Source organism: Puntigrus tetrazona, chromosome 18, assembly GCF_018831695.1.
Source record: "Puntigrus tetrazona isolate hp1 chromosome 18, ASM1883169v1, whole genome shotgun sequence".
NCBI lineage: Eukaryota > Metazoa > Chordata > Actinopteri > Cypriniformes > Cyprinidae > Puntigrus > Puntigrus tetrazona.
In genome coordinates, this window is record NC_056716.1 from 22,262,305 (window position 1) to 22,279,355 (window position 17,051).

The following is a 17,051-nucleotide window of genomic DNA, read 5'->3' on the forward strand; positions in this document are numbered from 1 at the left end:
GGAAAACAAAGGCGGCGCTGGACTTTTAGGCAATTTTTGAAATATTATTTTATTTGTTTCTTTAAATCTTTCCACGGTGTGATTTAAAACATTTAAAGATAACATTCAAACTAGTTAAACCTCTCGGAACGTTCAGCTTTCAGAAAAAAAGCCTTACAAAAATCTAAAGTTGTTGTTCTGTTAAATTAAAGTGATGTCCCAGCAAGCACAAACTGGAATTAATGCAAACCGTGTATTCTTTATTTTAACATTTCACTGAAAATACATTTCTATTAAGTATTTACACATTGCACATGTACATAATAAAGCACGAACATTTATAAGACCAAACAGCCTAAGTGAAAAACGACTTAAAACATCCACATTGTGCTTAAATCTAGTGTCATTCTTCCCAGTAGTTACTTGCCATAACTTGTGTGAATCAATACGAAAACTCAAGTTACAGATCAAGAATCGTATTACCGAAACACTTAAGAAAACACAGCATCTCAGTTATGCATAAATGCACTGTCTGGTGGACAATTAATGCATCTTTAGTTATTTACAGTAAATGTGATCATCAACGACTTGCGAGACATTTTACACCGATTTAGCACTGACTGCATTAAATAGCAAATGCAGATATACACAGTACGGTTGGCACATACATAAAATACAAATCAAAAAGCGATCTGAAATCAATATTGGACTAAATCCATTTAATTAAATCAATAATTTATTTTGTACTGTAAGGCGAACAACACTGACACCTGTTAAAACCGAATTCTTATGCAAACCTTATGTTCGCTTCATGGCAGTGTATTAAAAATATTTATGCTTGCGACAGCAAATAGAGCATTTTTCAAAGCTATAGGAATAATAAGGAATAATTCAAGATCTTCAATTCATCATAATAATACATTTGTGCAAACGACTGTGCAAACTAGTGTGTAGAAGCTTATTTTTTCCTCATTTAAATATCTTTCCAAGACCTTCATATTAAAAAGATAAATTACGACATCTGTCAATACAAAAATACAGTTTTGTTTACTTCAATAGTGTGACAGGAGACTTTAAGAGGGACTCGCTTTAACTGTACAAAACTATAGTGCTCTACTTCAATCCCTACATCTATTATGATAAAACTCATCCGTTTCACACAGCAATGAGGTGGTGGTATATAAAAACACCAAACATTTTTAACTCCACAGTGGTCATATAAAAAGAGAAAACAGGAACTTAAGAGGAAGAAAAACAGATTAACACCAAGCCAAGGTATGAAAGATCTGCAGGTTTCTCTTGAGTGTTTATGGGTGACTTTCCACTAGCAGCAGGACTTCTTCTTAGCGTGGTTGTCTACTAGTGATACGGTTTTCTCTTTTTCTCTGTCCTCTTGGTCTTTCAGTACTCTGACAAAGAGGTAAAAAAAGTAAAACATCTTCTAAGGTGCAGTATAAGAAAAACCTGGCTGTTTATGCAGCTGCATACGCAATTAACAGATATTAAGAATATATTTTTGAAAGTCTGTTCACATATAAAGTTACTATAAAATATGAGAAGTTACTACAAAGCAAATTAACAATTTTAACATCACTGTATTGCAATCACTCTTTTGTCTTGTAATTTCCAGTACTAGCTTCTGAATCGTTTATACACTTGATATCAATTTATTTATATAATTTATTATGTTCGCATTTTTTCCATGTTGTTTTTAAGTTTTACAATTTTTTTTTCATTTTCATTATTATTTCTTTTAAATAAGTAACAAAGCCTAACAAAGGCAAAAATCTGTCTGAAATGTGTCCAAAAGCACTCCTCTGTATACTCAAAAATAAATAAATAAATACATAAATAAACCAATGAATTAATAACCTCATACCTTGCCATGTGAATCATGGACTCTGTCACATTGTGGCTTGAAAAAGCACTGCACTCATAGAAAATCAACTGAAAGTCCTGAAAGAGTGAAAAGGAAACGGCCAAAAAAAACATCCTTTTAGCATACTTTATGCTATTCAGCGTGGCTATTCTGTTGAGTTTATGCAACAGTAACTGACAGGAAGCCACTTTATGCATCTTCATTGAGACAAGAGAAAGGGCTTCCCCACATCTAGCTAACGGCTAAATACTCATTCAGCTCTGACAGAGTTCTTTAACTTATTTTTTTTACGATCATCATACTTAAAATGCTTGATGGTGATCAATTTGTGCTACTCCATGGCCCACATTCACTGACCTTGGCTAATTTCTCTGCCACTCCCAGTGGAACCTCTCTCTGACCATCTAGATCCGTCTTGTTCCCCAGGAGCATGATGGGAATGTCCTCACCTGCTCCTTCCTGTAAAACAAAAGAGAGATAATCAATTTCCAATAAAACTATTCAAAACTGCCTTACCGTATTGATGACAGTTGACTTGCTGGAAATAAGCATTTCATTCATTTTTATTGTCCATTATATACACTACCATTCAAAAAGTTTGGTTAATATGAATTTGTTATTTATTTACATATATTTATTTAAAAAAATATATAGTAAAAACCCTACTTGGAAAAAAAAAGTATATATATATATATATATATATATATATATATATATATATATATATATATATATATATATATATATATATATATATATATTTATTTATTTATTTATATATTTTTTTTTATTTATTTATTTTCCAGGATCACTTGATGAATATAAATTGTGGTTTCTTTTGTGTAACTTTTGATCTATGCAAAATGTCTTTGCTTAATAAAATGCCATACTTTTCACTGATCAAAAGTGGCAACTAATAAATGTATATATAAAAAAACAGCTATTAGCTGGAAGTAGGTAGTATTTCTAACTCATAATTTATAATTCAAGTGGAAGAGCTGTGTTTAAATCTAAAGCACATCTGACTCTTTAGTTCTTTATATTTCTATACATTTTGCATTAACATTTCAATCAATTCCCAAAAGGTGTATGCGTACATGAAGTAGAAATATAATGTTTTACCCAAAAGAAAATGGAAATGAATCCCTCACCTGCACGCTGGCCAGCCAATGCCTCACTGCTGTGAAAGTCTGCTCATTAGTGATGTCGTACACTACAACTACACCATCGGCCTTGCGAAAAAACTGCTTGGTGATGCTGCGATACCTGTTGGCGAATCCCCACAATATAGACGTCATTAGCATTCACTTATTTTGCAATTAAAGGATGCAATGGAGCAATTAGGTGTCTGATAACATACGGATCATAATTAAAACTGATTATAATTAATAGAAATATAAATCTAATAAAAAAATCACTTGCCTCTCCTGTCCTGCTGTGTCCCACATTTGCAAGGCTACCTGGCTGTTGTCTACTGTAAGAGTCTTCACACTGTAGTCAATACCTGCACACGTCAAAAAAGGACAAAAAGGACAAAAAGTAAAGGAGTCAAGCCATGTCATGTTTTCATGCTTTGGTTTCCATTCTAGAAACAGCTCCTAACACACACACACATACAAAAGGCTTGACTAAACTCCAAACGGAATCGATTTGTGGTTTGTCACTTTATTTTTACTTGTTAAATTATTAGCACAGATACTTTGCTAATAAAATGAACCAAGAAGTGACCATGGTATTACAGGTTTTTTTTGTACCATGCCATACTTTAGTATAGAAACAGTCTTGACTTCTTTAACGTTTAAAATCTGAAGTCAGCAAAACTGTTGTGTGAGACCAATTATGGTTTAACAGCGTTACTGTCATCAGCATTTGGAAAATTTTCAGAGCCAACAACACAAACTGTGAAACAAGCCAAAAACATGGCTTTGGAGCAGCATGATGGTAAGCCACTGATGACTGAATATTCATTTTGGATAACAAGCACCTTAAAATAGAAAAACATAATAATTTTGAAAATCCAATGTTTAGTTCATCGTCACAGTTGTAAACAAGATGGCTTTCTTCAGCATCTTTGTTTCCAGACAGAACTCCCGGAAATCCTGTAAAATTCAACCAATCCGACGACGCCTTCAAAACCCCTGAGTGTTTTTACTTTTGTGTGCCATATGCATCAGATGTTTAGCTGAGGCTGAGACTAGAAAGAAGGCCACTTACCAACAGTAGCACATGTACCACAGTGAAAAGAGTTGTCACAGAAGCGACGCAGAAGAGACGTTTTTCCCACACTAGAATTCCCCACCAGAACAATCTTAAACAGACGATCTGGACCTGAACTGGCCCCTTCCTCCTGGAAAAAAACACAATTAATAAAAAGGGGAAGAAAGTCAGGTCTATGTGACCCAAACACCAGTTCGCATTTTGATCTTAGAGAAAAGAACACTTTATACTCTATAAAGAACTTTTTGTGCAATTGAAAAGGTCAAAGGTTCCTCATCGATGCCAATAAAAAACCTTTATTTTGAATAGTGTGCTCATTTTGAAAACTCAACGAAAACCTTGAGGTCTGTTTTCTCACCGACTGGACTGTCTCCTTGCCCACAGGCTGTCCTCTGGGTGAGGTGGGAGTGGGTGTGACTCCTGGAGGGGGAGCAACAGAGGTCGGTGTGCTGGTTGTGGGGTAAATATTGCTCATCTGGAGGTCAATGCCCTCCTCCAACTCCTCATCTTCACTCCATTCTCTGAGCTGGGCTTGATAGCCCTGTTGAAGGAGCTGAGGGAGATGGTCCTCCTCGATGGAGATGATCCTCTGAAGCTGATGTTTTGAAGGAGGCCGTCCATCTACTATGTCCTCCAGGTCCATACTGTGTCCATTCACGCCAATCATGCTTTTCCTTTTAGATTGTGGAAGAACCTCTTCATCCTCATCGCTGTAAAACACAACATCCACGTGTATCCTTTTTTTGTTTTTACCAAAATGACATAAGCAAGATGATGTAGGATTTTTTTTGTTTACTCAAACTAGAAATATCAAGAAAACAATCTTCACAATAAGCTTTGATTAAACTCGAGTCTAAAATGACCAGCTCTTTCATCTCAGGGGAGTCAGATACTTTTTTTTGATTATGCAGAACCATTAAATCTTTTCATCTTGAGCACCGTTGAGTGTACAGATGGCATTTGCAGTACCTCTTAAATGACTGCCTCCGCTCCGAGTGCTTCATAGTAATGGATGCAGATCTCTGTTTCCATGAGAGTTTTACAGAAGAAGCATTTGGTTTCTGAAGGACAGCAAACAATGATTTGAAACTGTCAAAATGCAAGATCAGTACAATGTCTTATATAACATCTAGAAGAACCTACTTGATAGCACATGTCTCTTTCATCTCTTAAGTGTTTGTTCATTTCCCTAGGAAGAATGAAACAGAACACATGAAATCCGGACTAACATAAAGACCTGCCTCTTCATTAGTAGTTATTTCTTACCTTAGCAAGTCAAGTTGCTTGAGAAGACTTGCCCTCTCTCTTTGCAAGCTTTCTGTAACCTTATAAACTTCCCTGAAGAAAAAAAAACTCTTAATGAAAAGATTTTTGGCTGTAGCACTGATAGCAAATCAAACAAGGGACAAAATCTACAAACTAAATTGCCATTAGATAAGATTTGCTGTATAAAAAAAGAAATACACTAAATACGTAAGTTTTAAAACTGAATGAATTTTAAATGTATAATAAACTGTGATATATTTCTTTAATTATAAATAAATATCTCACTGATTAAGGTTTGTTAACATTAGTTAATGCACTGAGAGCTAAAATGAACTAACAAAGAGTTATTGTATTTTATGAACTAACTAACAAAGATGAATAAAGATTGTAATAAATATATTGTTCATGTTAATTAATAGTTAATACATTAAATGTTAACAAATGACACCTTCCTGTAAAGTGTTACGAAAATAATGACATTTGGAAAAATAACAAATATTAAATACTTAAGCTATATATACATTTTTCTTAAAACATTATTTTTTATACTATGTTCAAAGTGAATCAGGGGCAAATTCAACAACAATAGAAAAAAAAAAGATTTTAATAATATAATTCTGTTAATAATAGTATAAAAATAAAATCTTCACAAAAATATGATTAAATGTATACTAGATTATTTTTTTATATTATATTTATATTACATTTTTGCAATTAATGCATTTAGTATACTTTATATCTAATCCACATATATAATAAATATATACTGTATAGTACATATTGGATATAGGTGGAATATAAATATAGCATATTAGATTTAATTTCTAAATGTCATCCTCACATCTCTTGCTCTTGACTTGATTGTCTTTATACAAAATATAATTGCACATTTTTTTCTTTTCAAATGTGACTGATATGCTTTGAACGTAGTGTAAATCTTTCCATTATATTAAACTGAAATTGATACAAATATTTTCCTCTATTGTATATAAAGCACATGTCGGCACGGCATCCTCACATCTCTCTCTCCTCGTGCAGACGAGAGGACTGTTCCTGCAGCAGCACGAGTTGTTCCTGGGCCAGACTGAGCTCCTGCGTGGTGTTCTCCAGCTCACGGCTCAAGTCCTCATTACACTGCTTCAGTTTGACGTTCTCCACGGCAGTCTCCCGCTGCTCGCTGTGCAGCTCTCGACACTGGTGCTCCAGCTGACCCACGTCGAACAAACACGCATGCATAAACGAAACAATCAACACATGAGCGAACTTGAACATAACTAAAGAACAAAAAGCTCTTCGAAACTAATTGTGCTGGAAAACAAGACATACCAGCCACGTCTATTTACACCACTATCGAGAACTCGGAAGGATAACCTTGGAAGTGTTAATGTGAATGTTTGGATGGGACGTAGTGGGAGGAATGGAATGATAAGAAAGCTATGCTGCTAAATATAGACACAAAATTGGACACAATAACACATCCATAACCGAACATACAGTGCTTTACTTCAGCTCCTGACAGCAGAAAAGCTGTTTCGCTCACATTCGCACAAAGTTGCGTTGCGGCAAAGAGAACAATAAAGAAACTAATTTGATTTAGCTGTTTGCCAGTGGGAAGAGAAGAAAATGAAGCTTGTAATGATGGAGGCAAAAGAAGCTTTCTGTTCGTTCATTAGCACTGAAAGGCTTTGCTGGTCTTTGTCTATTGCGTGTACAGATCAGCGTCTATTTTTGTGTGCGTCAGCACTGTCAGATGTGGTTTTCTGAAAGTTGAACGCAAATTTCCAGCAAATGATCTGCAACACCTGATACTTGTGTTAAGGAATCTGAGAGTAATACATCTGAGCATTAAGACGCATGCAGTATTGAGTCAAAGCCCTTCAAACGTAGACGTTAGTTTGTTCTTGAGTTCAAGTTACAACCTTTCCTTGAACTTTGATTAGGATTACAGGAAATTATATCACACTTTGTAAAATTCTTTAAATACTAAAAATAACAATTAAAAACATTTACAGCAGTTGGTTGTTTCCTATTATATAAAATGAATTATTCAAATAGTGATTAGATGTGCAATGTCTTTATAAATATTACTAGTTAAACTGGTTTAGTGACAAGCAAAGGAGTTAGTTGTCGTGACCCACCCGTTTCTGTTTGTTAGAAAGGATTTCCAGCTCTTTTTCTTTAGCGGAAAGCTGATGCTCCATGTCCTGACTGCGAGACAAGAACCGCTCAGAATCCTAGAGAACATACAGATCACATGACCCATATAATTCATACCCATATGGTACATAGTAACAGTTTTTACTGTAATCATAAATTCTGAGATTACTAGTCTTCAAGAATCTTGTTTTTTTTCTATTTGAACTTTATTAATAGTCCTTCATTACATTTCTTTGAGGTCCACGGTAACCATTTAATACTCAAGGTTTTTTTAAATGACCAATTTGAGCAACAAGTAATAATCGTTTCACCTCTAAGAGTATCCTGTCTTTTTCATTCTTGATCTGTTGCTCCATTTCTTCATACAGCCTCTGGATTTCATCATCATGTGTCGCCGCTTTCCTATGAATGACATCAGGTTCACTCAAAAAGCTTTTAAATCACTTAGTCATATGAAAGAATAAAACACTATTCACTGGGTACATGGAACAGACGTCATTCAAAATGCATTTATTCTCTTTCATTTATTTCAGAAGCAATTTATCTTTTGTAGATTCATTCCCATGGCTCTTCTGGTTTGCTAAGAGACAATACTAAAGTTAGATACAATTTAGGTGACAAAAGGCAGCCAACAAAATCTTCTGGGAAGAAAAGCCGTGATGGTACCTTTCATGTCACATTCATGTGATCACTGGCAGGTCAGACTGAGATATTTCAAAGATAGAGCTTTAAATGTCACAATAGACATGACTATCAAGTCTCGGTACAGGTTCTCCATTGTGATAAAAAGATAACAAATGTGGTTTAAATTAAAGGGATCAATACATTTGAAAATTAAAGTGATGTTCATAATAATGTGAGCATGCATTACACTATTTCTTTTTCATTAGCTTGCTTGTAATATACTTTTTGTGAATTTTTGACAATTACCTTTTTTTTTTTGTTTTGTGTGTTTTTTGACCTTGCATACACGTCAACCTGTTATTAGGGGACTCCCAAAAACACTGAACCTAAAAAATATGAACCTTTCACAACCCATAATACGGGAACTTTTAACAGAATAATGTAAACTCACCTCTCAACACCAATATCTTATTCTTTGCTTATGCTAAAAAAAACTTTTGGAGCATAGAAAAAGCCAACTCTGTTACCAGTCAAGCTTAACTGTGAAAATCTCCAGCAAACTTAGCCAGCTTTCCTAGTCCTTGCATCATATCTGTCCCTTGACTCTTATTAGTCACAATACAATACTATGTGACTGTCAAGTCAACCAACATGGGATTCATATAGTGGGCTGACTCTCAAAATGTATGAATGTCACTGAATATATAACAAACACTAGAGCTAGATAGGTAACACTGAGTAGATAACAAAACTGAAAAAAACAAGTATTTATTTTTAGATAGAACAAATATTTTCAAGCCGAAAAAAACCTAAACAGACAAAAATTATATTATATTTTTTATTTTAATGTTTTTTTATGTGCACTACCATAACTTTTGGTCATTTATTAATGCATCCTTGCTAAATTAAAATATTTTACCGACCTTGGACGTTTAAACAGTAGTCTAAGCATCTAAACACTGTATAAATTTTTTTTTTCCCAGTACAATTGTCTACAAAAGTAACATCCCTTCAAAACGCATGTTCAAATTCTGAAAGGAACAAAGTTGCTTAATGGACATCTGACCTTTTGAGGGCTGTCTCCATCTCTTTCTTCTCCTGGTTGGCCTCTTTGATCTGATAAGTGACCCTGGCAAGGAACTCCTCAAAATTGGACAGAAGATGAGGTTCGTCTCTTCTAAGCTGCACCCAAAGACTCCGCACCTCTCCTGGCCTGAGATATCACAACACCCTTACTGCATCATTTATCTCAGCACATTCTTTAAAAAATGACAAAAATTGAGTTTGTGGTACATTTTACCTACCTTTATATAACCAACCTTTATCTATTATATTATCTTATATCACACTACACAAAAAATGTACTCCATTGTTAAAAAATAATTCTAAATGTACAAAGGACACAGTCGGATAAATTCTACAAAAACGCTTTCAGTACAGTAACCTTGGTCTTGGAAACTGCATAAATTTTGAATAATAAAGGCTCTTAGTAAAAACATTCACAGTCTTTTCTGCTGCAGAAAAAAGCTCATTCTAGCAATAGGTCTCCTATAAGAATATCAAAATTACATCATGGTTTTGTGGAACTACAGTGGAAAAAATGCTCCTTTTATCGAACAGCAAGATGAAGCTGACTATATATAAGATGCAATCAGAATCTAATCCAAACTGTCAGCTCCCCTTTGAAAAAGCAATAACCGTACACAAGGTTTACAGTCGGTCAGAAGGATGAACTTTTATAATTGATGTCTTCCACCAGCACCGTTTGCCTTTTAGGAGTGGCGGTAGTTTGCTGAAAGTGCATCCGGTCATGTGTTACAAAAATGGGCTCAATGCACCATATGGTCAATAAGAAGACATTTATTTACATCGCATGTTCTTATCAAACGTGTTGTGTCTTTCTTTGGGAATGTGCTATCTAAATGGTAATATAATAAGTACAATAACAATAATACTCCCATAATATATGACATTTGATAGAATTTTTTTTTTTTCTGATGAGAAGAAAAAATGTTTGCTGTCTCCTACCAACTGGTTCGATCAAATGGTTTTGTAATGATTTGTGTTGTATATAGTGTGCATAGTATATAATGGGAATTTTCTTGCATGGAAGTCCACTAGGAACTACACTTCAAGCATAAATATTAATTTTAGCATCCATTTCAAAAAGCGTGGTTGACTGAAATGACTCTCACTCTTCAAAGATGTTGCTTGCCCCCAAGTTCTCCATTAGCATGCAGAAGTGTTGCTCCTCGTCATCCTCTCCAGAGCTGCTTTTCTCCTCCCATTGGCTCTCGTAGAGCACTTCCGGAGTCTTTGATGAAACTGGCCCCTCTCCTCTATGTGGATCCACTAAAACCACATCTGGACCAAACATAAATTCACCTGAATGGGAGACATAAATACTTTAGCAAACTTTTAAAGGATACAGAAAACCCAAAATACAACATATATTATCAATCAGATGTTCCAGTAACACACACACAAACGCAGACAATATTTGAATTGGGTCAAAAAAGTTAATCAAATATGTTTTAACACAATTTTGATGAAAGGTCTGATCCACTCCAAATAGTGATATTATTATGTTATACACACACACACATATATATGTTGTATAGATTCAAATGCAAACACACTAAACCCAGAGGAGAACTCTTCAAATGTCAGATATCCATTGCCATCTGCGTCCAGAGTGTCAAAGACGTTCTCAAGTTCCTCAGCACTTAGCGGAAGTTCTCCATTTAATCTCTATAACACATGACAAATGATAAAGACATGTTATGAAAAGCATCACCTGAAAATAAGCAAATTAAGAGTATACTGTATAAAAACATAACGCGTTTATTTACAGTACACACACACGCATGCGTTAAATTATTTTTATAGTTAGTAAAAAAAAAAAAAATAAAACTTGTTCACAAAGTAAATCGTAAACATTTTATGAGGCAACTGAAAATTCACACAAAATCAAATTCTCCACATTTTTACCAGGTTTTTTGTATGTCATGAGTAAAGCCTCAAACTAGGTTGACATTTGACACCTTTAAAAATCAGTCAGGCTGTTGAATTCAGTGATCAACCCAGTTAACACACACTAAGAGCACTACTATTCTTAGAGAGCAAACACACCCAGTGTGAGAACCTGACACATGTTTGCTCAGATATGCTCTGGGATCAGATGTCCCATAAAAATTCTCTGTGACTTTAGCGAGGCTTTTGGCTTTTTCTGTACTTGTAAAAGTCAGTTGTAAACACTGATGGATGTGTGAAAACAGTTGCGTAAAAATAAGAAGAAACTGTAAGCCATCACCCAGTTCCTCCGGTACAAAAAAAAAGCGACAGCTTCTAAAAACAGCAATAAAACTCCTCCTGTGGCTTTTTGACAGTCTGAAGGTTTAGAAAACGCTGCTCTTTAAAACCCCAATAGTGTTGTCAGCGTTTTCTGCGAGACCGACGTGCGGTGGACCAATGATGCAAGTTACTTTGCCAAGCACGTAAATGATCGTCACAGTCTTCACAATAGCATATACACAATCAATTAACAGAAAGATTTAAATACGTATAGATTTGTGGGATCCATTTAATCCAAATGGGTTGAAATAACAAAAGGCATCATTTAAATAAAGATGAGAAACCAATGTTTATTAATGCTTTTTCCATAGACACTGGATCAAAGGTGTGATGCTTTTGAAAAAGGCTCTTCAGAGCAAGGCCCGAGAGCCAGACTTCAAAGGAAACATATGCAATGAATGGAAAATCTAAGAGGTGATCGAATCTGCACAATAATACAACTGAAGGGGTGGTTTCAAAATGCACACCGCAATTTTAGGATGGTCTCCAAAGCTCTGACAAGCTGCAAAGAGCTGTACTTAAACTTCATTATTCATATAAATCAACCACACTGACGAGAGGTTAATAGATCGCATACACTATGACCAATTGGTGGAAAAGGAAATATAGGAAATAATAAAATAATAAAAATTTGTTGGTGGTTCAATGATCTATGTCATTGTTTTTGATATAAAGCACTTGAGAGGTACTCAGTGATTACTGTAGTTATTTACTGTGGTATTTATAGGAGTACTTTAGTATTCCAAAAAAGAAAAACAAACAAGCTAAAAAACACATAGCATTACCGTAGTAAAAGGTAAACAAAAACAGGATTACTATGCCCATGTCATTTGTGATTCCTGGATAGGTCATTAAAATAAAATACAGCAATATATGCACATAGATTTTGTTTTTGTTTTGGTTTTTTTCATAGAAAGACAAAATATAAATCTTTACCAAAATAAGAGGAATTTGATATTGTATTATAAAATTCACTCCCAAAGAGCAACTTTTATTCGGTCAAATATATTAGAACTAAAAAATAATAATAATAATAATAATAATTATAATTATTATTATTATTATTATTATTATTATTATTATTATTATTATTATTTATTCACTGTAGTAATTTCCATAACAAATGATTAATTTACATTATTTTTTTACTGGAAATTACAATTTCTTTATTCCTGATAGAAAAGAAAAGGGAATAAAGAAAAGAAAAGAAAAGAAAAGAGAAAAGCTTCAGTTCAGAAGCATGTTGTAATAACATTGCTTTTCACAGCAAATTGCCAATTAGATTTTTAACAAACTATGCCTTCACTTTGAGTTTCTTTGTAAGTTAATTACTTTATTCAGATTACTGCTTGTCCTCTGTTGTAAGTAAACAATTTATAAGGGTGAGCAAACACAAATTAGCTCAATTAGCTCATGGTTCCCAGCTGAAACAATGCCAGGAAAAAACAGATGGGATTTCCGTTCTTTTTCTACTAATAAAACATCAGGCCTAATCACAAATCACATGGACAGCCTTCCTAACATCCTTACCTGCATGTCCCGTCGTGTAATGAAGCCTTTTCCCTCAATATCACAAATCTGGAAGAACTCTCTGGTCTTTTCAAGCACAGCACTGCAGTCGCTGTCACTGGGCGTCCCCTGCCTGTCTTCTCCTCTACGATGGGGCGTCCGGTCCACCTTGGAGCCACAGGTGCTGGAGAAAGATGCCATGCCGTTCATGTGTGTGTGTGTGTGTGTGTGTGTGTGTGTGTGTTTGTGTGTGAGAACTCCACTCTCCTCACATGGGTCAGCCCTTGACAGAAGAGAAGAGAGAACAAAGCTTTTGAGTTACACCACATCACATCCTCTTAAGAGTGCCGCCGAGCGCAATCTCTTAGCAACCACCTTTTTAATTAGACAATAAGAGCACTGAGATTGGTGCAGGAAAAGAAATAGTGTAAAAAAAGGCAGGAAGATCTGGAAGAGAAAGCGTCAAGGTGAATATTCAGAAAGGTTATTCAAGTACAGATGGTCATAAACTGTCCATGTTCTGAATTCAGAGAAAGCATCATCCAAGCTCATTATGTGTGTCACGTCTGAATAGACTTAAATTGCTTCATTGACAGTTAAAGTTATAAAAGAAGGAAAACCACAGAGGGACCTGCTTTCAATTGCCAGAGTGCTGTGGCAAAGGAGACCCCGAATAGAATTTGTTTTTATAATGTAGAAAAAAAACACAGGATATATACATACGACCAAAAATTTGGGGTCATTATTATTTTTTTTTTCTTTTGATGAAAACAATTGAATAAAGCCGATTGGTTTAGAGATTTGCTTTCTTGCATCTATGAATCTTCGCAGCTGTAGTGTGTTCTTAGTCTAAGAAGAATGGCGTTTTGAGGCAAAATGAACAAGGCAGATAAAGCAAATAAAAAAAACAAATAAACATATTATGATTATACCTCTGGGTTTTTTGGCAAACGTGTAGATTAAAAATCTTGGTTTGTCTGTCATAACAGCCTGAAAATGAGCATTATTGACTTCTGTCTAACAAGAAAAAAAAAAAAAAAAAAAAAAAAAAATCTAACTAACTTTGCATTTCTGCTGAACAAAAAGTAATTACAGCATCACATCTTTTCCGTGACAGCTTCTTGATTGCCTACATATTGAGTTACTGTATTTGGATGTAATATATCAGGTAAGCTATGGGAAGGCACTCCTGCACATCCTACAATTAGGTTTGTGTGTAAAAATGCACTTACCAAATGTTTTTATTCTTATCACATTTTAAAGGTGGCCGAATGCTTGTGATCGAGTTATCTAGGTTTCGTTTTGACTATTTGTTTTTCCTATAAACCGTCACACAAGCAGTGAAACTGTCCTTTATTTTGAAAAGCATTTTTTTTTTATTAGATATAAGTAAAGCTGCTATATTAAACTTAGAAATATCTGCAGTAGGCCTAATTGTCTATTACTTAATTTTAGTCAATTAACACTATGAAGTGAATCAATTAAAACACTATGGATACAGTATATTATATAAGACTTCTGTGGGACATTGTACTTGTAATATTGTAAAATTTCTTTAGCACTACATACATTCACTTAAAAAGACGTCACGATGGGTTCCAAGTAAAAACTGATGTCATGCCATGCCTCTCCCAAACTTTTCAAAAGAACCTTTATGGCCAGCCACTACAAACTAGTTGTGGCACTTACTTACATCTGAATTTCATCAGGGTCTTGTTGGGGGAAAAAACACATCTGGACAGGCAAAAAAGCAATAGGTCCTCGCTTTTGAGAACAGCAGAAACTGGTGGACTGGAACACTGAAACGCATGTCTCTCTTATTTAGCAGAATACAGACGTTATTTGTGCAGTGACCACAAGATAAAAGTTGATGGGATTGATGGGAGCCGACAAGCCATGCCACAGATACGAGTGTGGTGATGCGCATTTCCTCTGGGTATTGACCGGGAAAGCCTCAAAGTTTCTGAGTGCAGCGGCACAGAGTGACGCTTTCAATAGCCTTAGTAAACCCAACCATCAATCACAAGCTCCATATTAACCCACTAAAGAGAGAGCAAGACCACGTCACATACCTCTACAAGCGGGGGTCTTTGCTACTTCACCTAATTAAAAAAAAAAAAAAAGGTTAAAAAAAACACAAGTTGCTAGGAAGCAATGTTTAGATAAATTCAATGTTGAAAAGCCCTTTTGCATTATTAGTAACTTCTACACTACATTTAAAGAAAATGCTAAAAGTAACCTGATCTTAGCCTACCTAAGCCTCCCTCTGTCTTCGGATGGAATATCACTACCGCTTTGCATGAAAGCGTTATCAGTGCTGCAATGTCAATACAGAGAACAACGTAGTGTGCCAAAACATTTAGGTGCACGGACAGACTTGAACATCTAAACTGAATTGGAAATACGTTTTTACAAAATGATGCCATTTGCACTTTCAAAGCAGCCTACACTTTTCTTCTAGAGACTTCATAATGCATTTGATCTGACAAAGTTTCTCTTTGGCTGACAAGATGTCTTGTGGTGCATTCGGCAGATGTTTTATGCAAAGCAACACGCAGTACATCAGAGACATGCATTTAACTGCAAAGGCTCCATCATTGTAAAGTTTAGCACAAACCATCCACGTAAAGTAGTTTATGCGTCAGCGTAGATTCAACAAACTTCCTACACTATACAAACATTACGTTGTATCAAAACTCAAATGGAAAGCATTTCTTGTCAGTCCAGTTAGACTACACCAACAATAGCTGAAGACAATGCTGCTTTACTTGCAACTCCAGCTCCTACATTTAAAAGAGAACAAATCAATTGTCACGTTACTAAATATAATGCTTACCTAAAAGGAAATCTATTGTCAGGGACAAAGACAAGGCAATGCGCTTTCAAAGATGGACCATGGCAGGAAGAAAAGTCATGTAGTACATAAAAACAATATGCAATTCTACAAGCAGCTGATGAAAACAGGAACACTTGTTTCCTCCTTTCAGTAGGAGATTCCTTCTCACACTTTCTTTCACACTTCCTGTTCTGAGTTGCCAAAGCACGAAACAGAAATGGTCAAGTTAAACAGACAGAGCAAGGTGAAAATTTTTATTATATCAACCTTACTGTACCTTTAAACAGGCAGCCGCTGGCGTTGCTTCATAAATTCCATCCATGAAGCGAAAAGTGCTGTTAAAGATTTGAACTTTCCACAATTTGACACTGAGCGCAGACGATTTCGGCAAGCAATAAGTGAAACCGAAGTTTAACTGAACGTCCAGAAGTTTGCGAAACTGAAGCGGAACGCTGTACGGATTCGTGACTACAGAAAGCTGCCGACAACTTTGAGCAAACACTCACTTCTGCGCGTTCACGGGGAGGGATTTGAGTACACGTGGACCTGCATCCGTCTGTTTCTATAGCAACAGAAGAACGCACGCGGAAGTTCTGCCGCTTATCTGAAACCGTTGCGTTGCTTAATATTTCTTTTAAGAACTTGTGATGCATTTTTCTTTGATTCTTTGATTAACAAAAGAACAGCATTTATTCAAAACAGAAATCTCTAACAACATGCCTTTACTACCACTTTTTTTATTAGTATTCATTTAATAAAAGTAATTTATAGTAAAATAAATAAATAAATAAATCAGCAATAGATATTTAAGATATTTACAGAGATATTTAAAAATATATATATAAAGCAGCACAACTCTTTCCAACGCTGATTATAAATCAGCATTTGACTTTCAGGATCACGTGACACTGAAGAGTTGAGTAACGATGCTAACAGCTGTGCTTCACGAAAATAAATATATTTTAAAGTGTGTTATTTTAAATTGCAATAATATTTCACAAAATTACAGTTTTTCTGCTACACATACAGCTTTGTTGAACATAAGAATAATCTTTTATAAAACAAACTTTTTTTCTACATAATAGACCATTTTGAAGTAAGAACATACGTATTAGCAGTGCCACCTAGTGTTTTTATTTTATTTTATTTATTTTTTAAGCGTATTCTCAAGGCAATCATTGGACACGAATATTTTACACATAACTAAGGTAACGAATACTAACACTCTTG

General features: G+C 35.0%; 1 protein-coding gene across 3 annotated transcripts; it reads right to left on the reverse strand.

The window, feature by feature from the left end:
• Positions 1-218: 218 nt before the first annotated feature.
• Positions 219-16,336, reverse strand: cracr2aa (calcium release activated channel regulator 2Aa). Of its 3 annotated transcripts, XM_043216860.1 has the most exons (19): positions 16,099-16,336; positions 15,058-15,087; positions 13,007-13,268; positions 10,762-10,873; positions 10,318-10,507; positions 9,189-9,335; positions 7,810-7,900; positions 7,480-7,575; positions 6,360-6,547; positions 5,342-5,413; positions 5,219-5,264; positions 5,045-5,136; positions 4,434-4,785; positions 4,073-4,205; positions 3,281-3,362; positions 3,010-3,124; positions 2,216-2,317; positions 1,859-1,935; positions 219-1,388 (listed from the first exon to the last, which is right to left on the reverse strand). In XM_043216860.1, the coding sequence occupies exons 3-19, from the start codon at positions 13,193-13,195 to the stop codon at positions 1,304-1,306; spliced, it is 2,169 nt and encodes a 722-aa protein (XP_043072795.1). In that variant the 5' UTR covers positions 13,196-13,268; positions 15,058-15,087; positions 16,099-16,336; the 3' UTR covers positions 219-1,303. The 3 variants fall into 3 exon arrangements, with proteins under 3 accessions (XP_043072795.1, XP_043072794.1, XP_043072796.1); XM_043216859.1 differs by lacking the exon at positions 15,058-15,087; XM_043216861.1 differs by lacking the exons at positions 15,058-15,087; positions 16,099-16,336 and adding an exon at positions 15,822-15,948.
• Between the last annotated feature and the right edge of the window lie 715 nt (positions 16,337-17,051).

What these genes read in the sequence shown, in the direction of transcription:
- cracr2aa (XM_043216859.1), bottom strand. Translation starts at nt 13,195, where the DNA reads ATGAACGGCATGGCATCTTTCTCCAGCACCTGTGGCTCCAAGGTGGAC. An exon ending in AAGCAACTTGACTTGCTAAG is followed by an intron (nt 5,265 to 5,341) that starts GTAAGAAATAAC and finishes CATTCTTCCTAG; the next exon opens with GGAAATGAACAAACACTTAA. An exon ending in TGGTACATGTGCTACTGTTG is followed by an intron (nt 3,363 to 4,072) that starts GTAAGTGGCCTT and finishes TGACGTGTGCAG; the next exon opens with GTATTGACTACAGTGTGAAG.